The 13,821-nt window shown below is 44.2% G+C and overlaps 2 protein-coding genes and 2 non-coding genes across 14 annotated transcripts in view; 1 reads left to right on the top strand and 3 right to left on the bottom strand.

The window, feature by feature from the left end:
• Positions 1–114: 114 nt before the first annotated feature.
• Positions 115–3,165, bottom strand: RPL27A (ribosomal protein L27a). Its single transcript, NM_001034084.1, is given in 5 exon segments — positions 115–283; positions 1,069–1,243; positions 1,879–1,954; positions 2,692–2,755; positions 3,141–3,165. Coding segments are annotated over 5 exon segments (447 nt in total). The 5' UTR covers positions 3,144–3,165; the 3' UTR covers positions 115–154.
• LOC112204891 (small nucleolar RNA SNORA3/SNORA45 family) lies at positions 392–522 on the bottom strand. The gene has a single exon (XR_002938637.1). It is a non-coding gene; the product is annotated as a small nucleolar RNA SNORA3/SNORA45 family (small nucleolar RNA).
• Positions 1,604–1,733, bottom strand: LOC112204892 (small nucleolar RNA SNORA3/SNORA45 family). Its single transcript, XR_002938638.1, has one exon. It is a non-coding gene; the product is annotated as a small nucleolar RNA SNORA3/SNORA45 family (small nucleolar RNA).
• Positions 3,166–6,206: 3,041 nt separating the features above from the next.
• The window catches only part of TRIM66 (tripartite motif containing 66), a 61,892-nt gene continuing 54,277 nt past the window's right edge, over positions 6,207–13,821 (top strand). For 4 of the 11 annotated variants that reach the window (XM_063782726.1, XM_054662052.2, XM_016920309.4 and 1 more), the window contains exons 1-4: positions 6,207–6,343; positions 7,794–7,829; positions 11,081–11,158; positions 13,579–13,716. In XM_063782726.1, coding sequence (XP_063638796.1) covers positions 13,690–13,716 — 27 coding nt within the window. In that variant the 5' untranslated portion in view covers positions 6,207–6,343; positions 7,794–7,829; positions 11,081–11,158; positions 13,579–13,689. The remainder of the gene's footprint in view (positions 6,344–7,793; positions 7,830–11,080; positions 11,159–13,578; positions 13,717–13,821) is intronic. The other 7 variants (XM_016920316.4, XM_063782722.1, XM_063782727.1 and 4 more) reach the window with 3 other exon arrangements.

Here is a 13,821-nt window from a genome sequence, read left to right as displayed (position 1 = left end):
AGGGAAGTCAGCAGAGGACCCCATGTCTTCATACCCTAAGTACTAGAACCTGGGCTCCCAATGCACACAGGATGTAGAGGTGCCACTGAAGAACCTACACTCACACCTCAAGGAAAAAGTAGTTAGCATTTAATGAAACTCCCTCCATGTGGCTTCAAGCCACCAGGACACAGGCCCCCCCAACACTCTTAATCTTCTCCTCAGCTCTTCTGCTGAAGAATTTGGCCTTCACGATGACAGGCTGCTTTGGGAGCTTTCCCTTTCCCAGAACTTTGTAGTAGCCCTAGAAGAACAGAGAAAAAAGTTTACAATACACTGTAGTAGGTACCAACTGCGTGATGGGCATGAGGAAAGACTGCCAACCCACTTTCTAAATCCCTAGGCAGGGTATGTATGTTTCTGATCTGGGCACTAACGGGGGCACCGACTGCCCCCACCAGTGAATCAAGACCAGTAGATTCTCTTCGAGTACTCTAGCACACCAGGACAAGAGTTGTGTCAGGATGTGACTCTAGTCTCGGCAAAGCATAAGCCTCCTCCTGCTCAAATACCCCCTGCTAAGCAAAAGAAGACAACCACCTTCCTGACCACCAGAACTACTCAATGGACATTAAATAGGCTGGGAAGTGAATTTAAAGCGTCCCTAGGGTTCTGGCCTCTTAACACTACCTCTGTATTCATGAGAGTTAAGACTGACACAGGGACCAGAACCCCCGCAAGGACAGACATAATACATCTGTTTTGGGGGAAAATCTCTTCAGATAATGCATGGCACTGAGTATCAATGGAACATATTAGGATTCTATTATCTGGAGAACATGAAGGGCCAAGAGCTGTGCTCGGTGAAAACCAGCTATAGTTCAAGCACGAAATGCAAACCTGATACAACCTGGGCAGTGACAGTAGGCACTGCTACGGATAGGGAACTACCTATGATAATTCTACCACAGGAAGAATATCAATGTCTGGTAGGTAACTGGGAAGTACAGATTATATAAGTGGATTAGATTAAGCCAGAGTTTTGTAAGGGAAGGTATGGAAGTATAGAAAAACATCCAATTAACTTACCGATCGCACCACATCAATGATGGGAGCAGCCCCAGTCTTGTTTTTAGCAGCATTCACCCGTGTCTGTTCACTGACCAAAGTCCACAATTTGTCAAGGTTGACAGTTGGGCAGAAGCTCTGGTTCCTCTTTAAGTGGTAATGCTTCATACCAACTTTCCCAAAGTAGCCTGGGTGGCTAGGAAGAGATAACAACCACCTTCATACACACTCCAATTAAGATGCTATGTTTATCATCTTTATAGTTACCACCCCCTATTACAGTGTAAATTATTCACTGGTGTAGAGCAGTGTCAGGCATATGATACATCTGTTGACTTAAACAACTGTTTTAAAACCACCAAAGACTATCATGAGGAAAAGGCTAGTCTTATTTCCTGGAACCAGGATAAACCACCGACAATGTCAGAGGCAGGGCCGAGACTAAAATTCAAGTTACATAACAGCACTCTATGGAAAATCTACATACTCCTATAATAAACGTCTTCTGAATAGCCAAAATTTATCATCCACTAGTTTGTGGGTAGGTGAATGTGAAGCATGTCTCTAACCTGGTGACTGACTGTGCCATAAGGCCCACAGCCAGTGAATAAGGTCAGCAGTTACTCTCCGAGGACTCTAGCACACTCAGGCAATAGCCGATACCCAAGCGTGACTCTAGCCTCGATGACAGGTTCTCAGTTCACACCAAGTGTTAACTTGGTAAAAAACAGCAATAGGCAAGGCTTGCTTCTGAACTTTTTGTTTAAGCCAGCCCTCTCTCTGCCCCTACCTCCCAAGCTGTGTCAATAAAAGCAGTCCAAGGACACTTACTATTTGTCGAAGTTGATCCGGTGGTGATGCAGACCACCAGCATTACCGCGGCCGCCGGGGTGCTTCCGGTGCTTGCCTGCAGGAATACAAAGCTACGTGGGGCCGGTGTGATGGCTCATGCCTGTAATCCCAGCACTTTAGGAGGACGAGGGGGGTAGATCACCTGAGGTCAGGAGTTCGAGACCAGCCTGGCCAACACGGAGAAACCCCCGACTCTACTAAAAATAGAAAAAGAATTAGCCGGGCGTCGTGGCGCACACCTGTAATATCAGCTACTCGGGAGGCTGAGGCAGGAGAATCGCTTGAGCCCGGCAGGCAGGGGTTGCAGTGAGCCGAGATTTCGCCACTGCACTCCAGCCTGGGCGACAGTGATCAGTCTCACACACACAAAAAAGCTACATGCACCACACAGCCTTCTCATGCATCTCAATACTTCCTCGCACAAAAGCAGAGTGTTTCCCAGACTTCTGTGTCCCGCTTACGCTGTTCCCACCCTACCGATGCCGGTTTTCAGCAATGCGATTACTTTAGGATTCCGGGTGAAACATCTTTTCAGGTTCCACATCACAGCATTCCCACAGTACTCCATGTCTTCAACTAACCCAATACCGTGCCTGCTCAATTCCTATTACCCCACTGATGTGAAATTCCTTAGAAATGGAATACTAGAGGATCCTCAGAAAAAAATCAACAGCTGTCCAACTTGACCACAAAAAGGTCTTATTCTAACCCACTTATAGGCTACCGATCTCCAGCCTAGCTAAGCACCCGAAGAGAGCCCAAGGCCCACCCCGAGGGGAAGCCGGCACTTACCTATGCGGCCGTGGCCGTGGCTCACGTGGCCCCTAAGTTTCCGGGTCTTCCTCAGTCTGGATGGCTGTTTGGAAAAAGCTTGGTGGTAAGGCCTAAGGAATTAGGGGCAGGGGGCGATGCCTGCCAGCTGAGATGGTCCTGTAAGCCTGTGGGTCAAAGACCTAACTTCTGGAGCGTTTGGGAAAGTTGAGGGTACCGATCGGCTCAGGGCCGTGAGGTCTCACCACGGTAGCGCAGGGGCCCGCGTGTCCTAGAGATCCGAACCGCGGGCCTAACACACGGCTCCGGGAGCCCCGCCCCGGGCCCGCGCCGGCCACCCTGCCCTGCAGGCGGCCATGCGCAGCCTGGAAGCCCCGACCATGGTAGACAGTGGATGACTAGGGGCAATGGGAATACAGCTTAGGGGTCTCCGCCGGCAAGGAAGAGGAGGCAAGAAACCAAACACCTACCATGTTGGCAGCCCAGACGAAAAAGGAAGGCCTTCGCCAAGTCTCGCGAGGTATCGGCCACGGGGGCGGGGGCAAAACGCCTCACTTCCGGTCACAGAGGCCGGGCTTCGGGCGGGGCCTCTTGGTCTCGCGGGATTGCGCGCCTGCTAGTCGCTTCCTCTTTCTGAGGGTGGTGATCCCCCATCACGGAGTGTCCTGGTGGCGGTGTACGGTTTCGGTGAGGCTCGCTGTGCTAGGCTCGGAGGGCGAGAACTGTTGAAGAATCGGGGCTAGGTGTGCTGTACTGCACGCCGCCCGTGCTTGCTTGAGCCAGGCCCTTTTCTGGCGCCTTGGTCAGGGAACCGCCTAAGCCGACCCTAAGGGCCTCGGTGTCTGAGCTCCTCACCAAATGCGCCAGCCCTGAGCCGCCCCGCGCGCCTCCACAGTTCTTAGTGGTCTGCCCCGGGCTGGTGATAGTGGCTACTGGTTTGTCTCCCGGCCGCAGTGCGGAACCGCGAGGCCCTCTTTAATCCTCAGTGTGCCCACCTGGTGTCTCGCTCGGTTTCCTGAAGCTCGGGCGGCTCCCGAAATGCCTTCTCCCGCTCTCACACTTCTGAGTGGGCACTGCAGCTTCCTTTCTCTTTTGCCCTTTTGCTATCATTTGGTTGTCCTCTCAAGTTTGAGCAACTTAAATTGCTTCAGGGACTTACATGCCTGGTTGCTTTATGGTCCTTTTAATGCAGATGTTGTAAATACTTTTTCTAAATGCCACATTTAGGCCAGGCGCGGTGGCTCACACCTGTAGTCCCAACACTTTGGGAGGTCGAGGCGGGAGGATTTCTTGAGGCGAGTAGTTCAACACCAGCCTGGGCAACATAGTGAGACCCTCGTCTCCACATACAAAAGTAAATAAGTAAAAATAAATGCTATTTTTGAATTTTCTCCAGAATCTACATAACACGCCTGTGACCCTTTCCTGGACACAATGCAGACAGTTGCTCGCTTCCCCACCTGTACCACCACACAATCTAGTATAACCCTTATGTAACTTATTGACCTACGTTTGTCTTCCCTACTAGACCTAATTCCTTATGTGGTCAAGGACTGTTTTTTTTAATCCACACTCAACTAGTGATTGTTGAGTGAATAAATGAACTTACCCTCACCTCCCTGTCTTCGCTAATAGCAGCGTGTCTTCGCTCTTAAGTCGGTTCCTTCAACCAGTGTTCAAGATCCCATCCCCTCGCTAGTCTATTAATAGATCCCATGGGAAAAAGGAAATACATTTTTAAAATCCCATCCCCTCAGTTATTCTCTGTGTGTATGTGTGAGCGTGTATTTATTTATTTTTCTTTGTCTTGCCCCCTTCAGCTAAAATATATTTTAGCTAAAATATCCAAAATTCTGGCCGGGCGTGGTGGCTTACTTTTGTAATCCCAGCACTTTGGAAGGCCGAGGCGGGCGGATCACGAGGTCAGGAGATCGAGACCATCCTGGCTAACACGGTGAAACCCCGTCTCTACTAAAAATACAAAAAATTAGATGGGCGTGGTGGTGGGCGCCTGTAATCCCAGCTACTCTGGAGGCTGAGGCAGGAGAATGGCGTGAACCCGGAAGGCGGAGCTTGTAGTGAACCGAGATCGCGCCACTGCACTGCAGCCTGGGCGACAGAACGAGACTCCGTCTCAAAAAAAAAAAAAAAAAAAAAAAATCCAAAATTCTCCCATGTCATTGCCCTTACAGCCAAGCTCCCCAAAAGAGTAGTCTACAAATCCTGCCCATTTGCACCTTCCCATCCATTGTTCGCTGCAGTCTAGCTCACAGCCTGTGACTTCAGTGAAGTTGCTCTTACTAATGTCATTAATGAACGAATTGCCAAATTGGACTCTTCCTATTCTTCATATCACTTGTTCTTTCTGTTGTACTTTAATCTGTTGGCGTCTTTTTCTAGAAAAAGTCTTGCCTTCCTCCTACTCTGGTCACTTTTCAGTCTTCTTTTCAGGTTCTTCCATCCAGCGTTGTCCACCATTTGAATGTTGATGTTCCTCAGCCTTCTGTCCTTGTCCTTATCTTTTCACAGTACATGGTCTTCTTGGGTGGCTTCAATTCACATCCTTATTGCTGAGCTCCACACCCATATGGTCACTTAATTACTGGTTAGTATTCCTTGGACATTCTACAGACAAAGTAAACATATCCAAAGAACTCAATCTGCACTGCTCACTGGTGCCTTCTCCTTTATTCTCTATCTTGGTGAGTGGCACCATTGTCCACCTAGATAATGAAAATTGTCCCCAAGCCTTCTCTTCTTCTACTACACTGTCACCCTATCCTTTTGTTTCTGTATCTCCCCAATGTGCTTCCTCTGTTTAAGCCTTAGTGCCCCTGCCTTCATTCAGGCCCCCATCATATCTCTTAACTGGAGTTTACAACACCTTCCTTTGTTCACTCTGCCTGCATTCTAACCCTCCTCCAATTTCTGTATCCTTCACACCTCCACCACGTTAGTATTCCGAAAACATGACTTTCATTCTTTTACTTGATCAAAAAGTTCAATAGCTCCTTATGACCAACAGAATATAGCCCACTTGCCTTTCCAGCCTTACCCCAGCCTCTCCCTTACGCAAGCTTTCTACTGCAGCCATGCCTGGTATATCCCATTTGCATTTTTGCCTTTGCTCATGCTGTTTCCCATCCCGGAGTGCCCATCCTCTTCCTGACCACATGTCCTGAATCTTCCTCAACCTTTAAGGCCAACTTTATATTCTGCTTCTTCCCAGAACACTTCAGTCCACAAGGATAACAACAAACATTTTCAGAGCACTTGGCAATTTACAAAATACATCTGCCTGAAGGTACAGCACTACCAGCTTCATTTTACGTGTGTGAAAACTGAAGCACAGAAGAATTGGGTGACTTGTCAGACGCTGCATAGGTGGTCAGGTACAGAGCCTGGGCCTAGCCTTTAGTCTTCTCTCTCCAGATCCCCTGCTTTTACCTCAGTGACCAGTCCCTCTCTGACCTTACAGCATTATGATCTTCATCCCTCCATCAACCTTAATCACTTACTGCATGTGACCAGCAGGAAGAGGGGTCTTGAGAATAGGAGGGGAGATCAAAGAAGACATCGTCGTCTATTTGACATCAAAACTGGCCAGTAAGTGCACAAGAAATGAGCTGGGTTACCTGGAACCTAACCTTGGGAAGATGATCTGTCAATGGAGGTAAGCTGGGCAGGGCCTTGGGAATGAAAGGGAACCATCAGTGGTATTAGAGCTGGGGCCTACAATAAGGACCACCACTGCAAGGGGTTGAGGTAGGGTTCTGGGTGCTAAGACACTCCTCTTGGATAGTTTGCCAGGTTCCTTGGTTATAGAGGAGCTACGTTCTGTCCCTCAGGTCACGCGGCTGAACAGAAGGCCTCCCAGAGTGGACCCAGCACTACCCGTTGGGTTCTGTGCTCACCTAACATTCTTCTCATCAATGGCTTGATCTGGTTGTAGAGGGAGTACCCTGGGTAGTTGTCTGGCTCAATCCAGTTTTCTATCCAGCTCCCTCTCCTTCAAAAGGCAACCACATGACTTAAACACACAGCTCATGTGGTGTTTGTTCAGTGTGTGTCACTTTTCCTAGGTTGACAGAGGTCTGAGAGAGCAGACAAAGCTGAGTTTTCTGTCTGCAAAGTGGAGTAGCAGCCAGATATTTGGCATTAGGGGACCTGTCCCTCCCAACTAGGCACATGGGACATGACCTTTGGCCATGACTCCTGAGGGGTGTCCTTCTCTGTGACATCTCTTCTGAAGTACAGCATGGCTTTGTGACATCTCAGGCATCTGCGCTTCCTCAGAGTGTGAGGGCCTCAGAAAATACCTCAGAAATGAACGGAAGAGATGATACCAGACAGCAGCCTGGTGAGGCAGGCAAGTGTGCTGATTTTTTGCTGCCCCAGGCCTCTCTCCAGGTGGCCTTGGGAACAGATCATCACCCTGAAGAAGGCCCTGGTGATCCCTCTTCCTTTCTCTCCTCACTGGGTTCCTGAATTCGACATCAGTCCTTCAGATAGCAGCAACATCCTGAATGGATCCAGCTCTGTTTTCTTGCTCTCCATCTTTAGATGTGGACATTTGGAAATATGTTCGTTTTCTTTTTTAAGTAGAGCATTGTTAATCAAGATGGGAAGAAGCAGTGTTTCTGCTTTTTTTCCAAGTGAGAATTAGAGAAAAACTCAGAAATCCCAATTTACTTCAGAAAGACTTGAAAAATTATACGTAATAGACAGTACAACAGTAAAGAAAATTCTGAAAAAAATATAAGTATAAGCAACTCAAATCATTCCACCCTGTGATGCCATTTTCTTTTCTGAGTATTACCTTTCAACCCTTGTATACATGGAGACATAGCTGTCTGCAAAGTTAATGATCATAGTATACAAATCCTTTTGTATTCTTTTTATTTAATACCATGGCAGTTTTTTGTATCACTACCCAGTCTTCATGATTATTTTTAACAGCTGAAGAATAATTTATTTTCAGCATGTACTATCTTTTATTAAGCCACTTTCTTGTGTATTTTGTTTTTTTAAAAAATTCTTATTGTATTCTTTGCTGTTAGAGACAATGATGGAATGAGCATTTGTATATAATTTTTTCTTCTCCTGTTGAATAACTTGTCTAGGATAAATTCCCAGAAGTGAGACTGCTGGATTATATGGTATGAACATTTTTGTGATTCATTTTATGTTACTATGTATTTTTTCCAAAAGGATCGTACCAATTTATTCACCAGCAATATGTACAGTTTCCAGTTTCGTTTTAACCTCCCTAGCCTTGGGGGTTTTTGTTTGCCTTTATCAGTAGTTTTTGATATATGGCATTTAGGGGAAATCCATAGGATCAGGCGGGGTTTTCTTCAGCACAAAGTAAAAATAATCTAATTGGAAGATTAGGAATTTTTAGGAGTCTTTCTTTCCTGTGTTGGATAGATTGTTCTACATGGCAATTACATTCCTAAAGCTTTATTGGAAACTAGGGTGGAAAACCTTGTTGCCATTAAACTCAGAGTAACAAAACGTGAAAAGAGAAATTCTAGAGTCTTTGAGAACAGCTTATACAATAGCAGAAAAAAGGAGTTACATATTTGGGTTTTACTTTAATTTCAGAGGATAAAATTAATGGAAAGAACACAGAAAGTTGGGTTCGTTTCCTAGTTCTGTTTTTTTTGTTGTTGTTTTTAAAGATAAGGTCTTGTATGTTGCCCAGGCTGGTCTCAAACTGCTAGCCTCAAGCAGCCCTTCTACCTCGACCTCCCAAAGCCCTGGGATTACAGGCATGACCATCACGCCCAGCCTCCTAGTTCTGTTTTTACTAACTGAATTATATTGAACAAATAGCATGTTCTCTTTGAATCTGTTTTCTTGTCTGTATAATGAAAAAATAATGAGATTCATTCATTCCTTTTATAAATATTAATTGAGTGTGTACTATGTTCCTATGCTAGGTGCCAGGCAAGTGAAGGGCAGGTACAATTGTGAACAAAAGTCCTTCCCTAAGACTATGTCTAAGACATACATTAAACAAGCAAACAAATAATATATCACATATAACACAGCCTAGCAAAGAGTAGGTACTCTCATTACCTACTATTTCTCCCTCACATTTTCTCCCTAAAATGAGTGTTATTTTTATGATAATTTGTTCTGTACCCTTCATGCAAACAATCTTTGAAATTCTTATTCCCAATGTGATGTGGAATGACTTGTTCCATCATTCCTTAGCAAGGTTAAGGTACTCCAGTAAATATTTTCCTTTTCTTAGATATAGATGTGGTAAGATGTTAAAAGGAGGTGGTTTGTGGCAAGGCAATGTTTTAAAATTTAACTTTTTGTTAACATTTTAAAATGTAAATAAAAATAATTTCCTGGGTTTTGGAAAACTAAGATTTGGAGACATTAGACCCACATTCTTTTAAGTAAAGCACTTCGTTCATATAGATTGCCCAGCCCCTGTAGGCGTTTGAATTTACTACCTTGGCTTAAGTACAGTCTTGCAAACTCTGTCCCCTACACTCTTCTAGGTCAGGGGAGATAAGAAGGAGAGGGAAGAACTAAGTTATGATGAAAGCAGCCATAGGAAGGGGGCAGAAATGGGGTCATTTGACCCTTCGTCTTCTCAAATCAGAAACTCATTGTGTGGCTGTGCCTTTAAATTAACCATTTACTTTCATGGAGTTACTTCAATTGCTCTTCTAAGACATAAATGAGATGCCTGTTTCTTTATATTCTTACCCTGTGTAGTACTTGTTGGTGGTAGAAAGCCATGCTACCTCCCTGAATTCCCAGGATTGTGATGCAAGGTCTAATGCAGTAGTTCTCCAAGTGTGGTCTGTAGACCTTATGGGGTCGGGGGTCCCTGAGACCGTTTCAGGGAGTTCACAGGTCAAACAATTTTAATAATAAAGCTAACGTGTTATTTGATCTTTTCACTGGGTTGACATTTGCACTGATGGTGCCAAAGCAATGTTATGTAAAACTGCTGATGTTTTGGGCACCAAACCAGAACAAAACCTTATATTCTTTACCACTAAGCATCTGCCGGTTAAAAAAAAAAAAAGAAGTTTCCCTTAAGAATGTCCATCCATGATGAAGTGGTAACAATTTTTATTAAATCTCAATCCTTAAATTCTTAAGTACTTTTTTAGATTTCTTTTTGATGTTCTGTGTGAAGAAAAAGTATTCCTGCTACATATCAAAGTGAGAAACTGTGCTTGTGCTATTGAGTCGCAAGTTAAACTAGCCTTTTAAAAAATGAAACATAATGGACGATGTGGTGGCTCACGCCTGTAATCTTTGGGAAGCCGAGGCGGGTGGATCACGAGGTCTGGAGATTGAGACCATCCTGGCCAACATGGTGAAACCCCGTCTCTACTAAAAATACAAAAATTAACTGGGTGTAGTGGTGCATGCCTGTAATCCCAGCTACTTGAGAGGCTGAGGCAGGAGAATCGCTTGAACCAGGGAGTCGGAGGTTGCAGTGAATCAAGATCACGCCACTGCACTCCAGCCTGACGACAGAGCGAGACTCTGTCTCAAAAATTAATAAATAAATAAATAATAATTAAAAAAATAAAAAGTGAAACATCAGTATTACACGAAAGAACAACTGGCAGGCCGGGTGCGGTGGCTCATGCCTGTAATCCCAGCACTTTGGGAGGCCAAGGCAGGTGGATCATCTGAGGTCGGGAGTTTGAGATCACCCTAACCAACATGGAGAAACCCTGTCTCTACTAAAAATACAAAATTAGCTGGGTGTGGTGGTGCATGCTTGTAATCCCAGCTGCTCGGGAGGCTGAGGCAGGAGAATCACTTGAACCTGGGAGGTGGAGGTTGCTATGAGCCAAGATCACGCCATTGTACTCCAGCCTGGTTAACAAGGGCAAAACTCCATCTAAAAAAAGAATAACTGGCAGACAAACTGTGGTTATTCAGGCTTGGGAATTTGTCCGATATTTTCTCAAAAGTGAAATGACAGTATTTGTTGCCAATGATAAAATTCAAGCGTTCAAGCAAAAGTTAGAATTCTGGTAGTTTTTGCTGCCTCCATGAATTTGGCAGCTTCTCAATGCTTAAAAGAATTTTCTGATGAGATTCGAGGTGATTCTAAAGAATGTGATTTTTTGTTATTGTGTAATGAAATGTGTCGATATTTGGAACATCTGCATAAGTCATTGAACTGGTATTTTCCAAATGACCAATGCTTGGTGTTAAAAAACTGTGCCTGGGGAAAAGACTAGTTCAAAGAGCAAGATCAGCAGATTTTAATATAACAGAATAAGAAAAGTTTGGTTCAGAGTCTACCTTATAAATAACATTTAAGAAACTACTACCACTGTTGAATTTTGGTGTGGTATCAAAGAATATCCACAATTACCTGATAAGGCTATTAAAGTACTCCTATCTTTTCCAGCTGTATGTCTGTGTGAGACTGGATTTTCCTCATATACTGTAAACAAAACAACATATAACAGATTGACTGCAGAAACAGGTATGGGAGTCCAGCCGTCTTTTATTAAGCCAGATGTTAAAGAGTTTGGCACATATGAGAAACAATGTGACTCTTCTCATTAAATTAATTTTTTTGAAAGTAGTTAATTTTTTTTTTTTAGGCTGGGTGCAGTGGCTCACGCCTATAATCCCAGCACTTCGGGCGGCCAAAGTGGAGGATCACTTGAGTCCAGGAATTTGAGACCAGCTTGGGCTACATAGCAAGACCTGGTCTCTACAAAAATAAAAATGAAAATAAAATAGTCGGGTATGGTGGCACATGCCTATAGTGCTAGCTGCCTAGGAGGCTGAAGCAAGAAGTTTGGTTGAGCTCAGAAGTTTGAGGCTGCAGTGAACTTCGCACGACTGCCCTCCAGCCTAGGCAACAGAGCAGGACCCTGTCTCAAAAAATAAATAAATAAATAAATGGAAAAAAGGAAATAGTTATTTTTTCCAAAAAGTATGTTATTCGTGTTAACATATAACAAGTTTATTATTTTATGAAAATTAATGTTTTAAAATTTTCTCAGCTTTAACTTCTAATGTGGTAAATAGCAATAGATTTTCTCAGCTTTAACTTCTAATGTGGTAAATAGCAATAGTTAACATAAATGAACTCTCTTTGGGGTCTTCAATGAGTAAACATATGTAAAGGGATTCCCAAGACCAAAAAGTTTGAGAACTACTGGCCCAGTGAAATAAACTCAGGCATACTTGAACCTTCTAATAGAGACTGTCCTCGTCTCTAATCATGCTGCTGCTATGGCAGTTTTCTGTTAAATAATTCCCAGGAGGAATTAGAAGTGCAGGTCTATCTATAGCTTTATGTAGTGGCATCTTTCTGGACCCCAGGCAGCCTGGCCTCTCCCAGCCCCATCACCCTTCCTCCTTCCTGAAGGCTTGGCTCCTAAAGACTTCAGACTGGAGTGAAATTTTTCTCAAACTTGCATAATTACCGAGACCCAGATTTGAATTAAATGATTTGTATTTTGTTTCTTAAATAAGTACAAATATAAAACTAGCTACAACTTCCTTTGGCTTTTAGCTGTTATACAACTATAAAACTGAATATAGTTTACAAATTGTAAAAAACTACAAAGCCATCAAGTTAATAATATTAATTTCACATGTATGTGCTGTTTTTCTAAACTAAACTATCATTATGACTTAAATGTGGTGCTCACTCTTGTAGCTAAGTTCAGCAAACATATGCCACGATGACGATGGCTCAGTTTTCCCACTTCCTTTCTCTGTTCCAAGTACTGTAAAACATGCATCATTTTGTGCCACAATGTTGTTTAGACTTCAAGTGGCAAGAATACATTATTTGTGTATTAAGTCTGCCCCTCTCTCAGCTCATTAACCTGAGACAAGTAATACTGCCTAGTGTGTACTAAATCCTAGACTCTTAACACTACCCCAAAATCATATTGTGGTAGATATGTAGATAATCCACACTATACTTTTTAAAACTTTATTATCACAATGAAACACTAATTTTAAAAAATTAGTGGACAGAACTCATGAAAATATGTGTGTGGACCTCAGCTTAAGAACATTTCACTAATTAAGAGTGTGGGCCGGGCTCGGTGGCTCATGCCTGTAATCCCAGTGCTTTGGGAGGCCGAGGCAGGTGGATCATGAGGTCAGGAGATCGAGACCACGGTGAAACCCCGTCTCTACTAAAAATACAAAAAAAATTAGCCGGGGCGGTGGTGGGTGCCTGTAGTCCCAGCTACTCGGGAGGCTGAGGCAGAAGAATGGCGTGAACCTGGGAGGTGGAGCTTCCAGTGAGCAGAGATCACGCCACTGCACTCCAGCCTGGGCAACAGAGCAAGACCTCATCTTAAAAAAAAAAAAAAAAAAAAAAAAGAGTATGGGCCAGGTGTGGTGGCTCACGCTTGTAATCCCAGCACTTTGGGAGGCCAAGGCAGGCAGATCACTTGAGCCCAGGAGTTTGAGACCAGCCTGGGCAACATGGTGAAACTCTGTCTACTAAAAATACAAAAAATTAGCCACATGTGGTGGCATACACCTGTCATCCCAGTTACCTGTGAGGCTGAGGTGGGATGAGGTGGGAGGATCACCTGAGCCTAGGGAGGTCAAGGCTGCAGTGAGCTGTGATTGTGCCACTGTACTCCAGCCTGGGCCACAGAGTGAGATCCTGTCTCAAAAAAAAAAAAAAAAAAAAAGACTGGAGTCCAGAATCAGACTGACCTGGATTTGAATTTGGACTCTGCCATTTGCCATCTGTCTTTGTGCGTGACCCAGCCTCTCTAAGACTGTTTCCTCAGCCTGTCCCTCTTGGTTTTATTTAATTTGTAAAAGTGTCTCAACCCCTTTGAAATACAGTATGTAAAGTGCCTGTCATAAACTTGGCAATAATGCAATTTTCTTCCTTTTTCCAAAATTGAAACTTAGGTCAAGCTTGTCTACCAATAAGGAGAGGCACAGGTATGGGACACTTTTGAAGGGTTTGTTCGCCTTCAGACAAACAGCAGACACCTCCAGGCTTTGTTTTCCACGGCAGAGATGGCTAGACTCTCTTTTTGGTCCCAGGTGAGGAACTGAGGCTGAGGCATGAGCCTCCAGCTCTGGAGAGGAACATGGCCTGGACTTTTGAGGCCTTGTTCTCGAAGGCCCCTCTGGCCTAAGATTTTTTTC

The sequence above is a fragment of the Pan troglodytes genome, chromosome 9 (assembly GCF_028858775.2).
Source record: "Pan troglodytes isolate AG18354 chromosome 9, NHGRI_mPanTro3-v2.0_pri, whole genome shotgun sequence".
In the NCBI taxonomy this organism is placed as follows: Eukaryota; Metazoa; Chordata; class Mammalia; order Primates; family Hominidae; genus Pan; species Pan troglodytes.
Note: the sequence above shows the minus strand (reverse complement) of the source record. Positions and strands in the feature narration are given on the sequence as shown.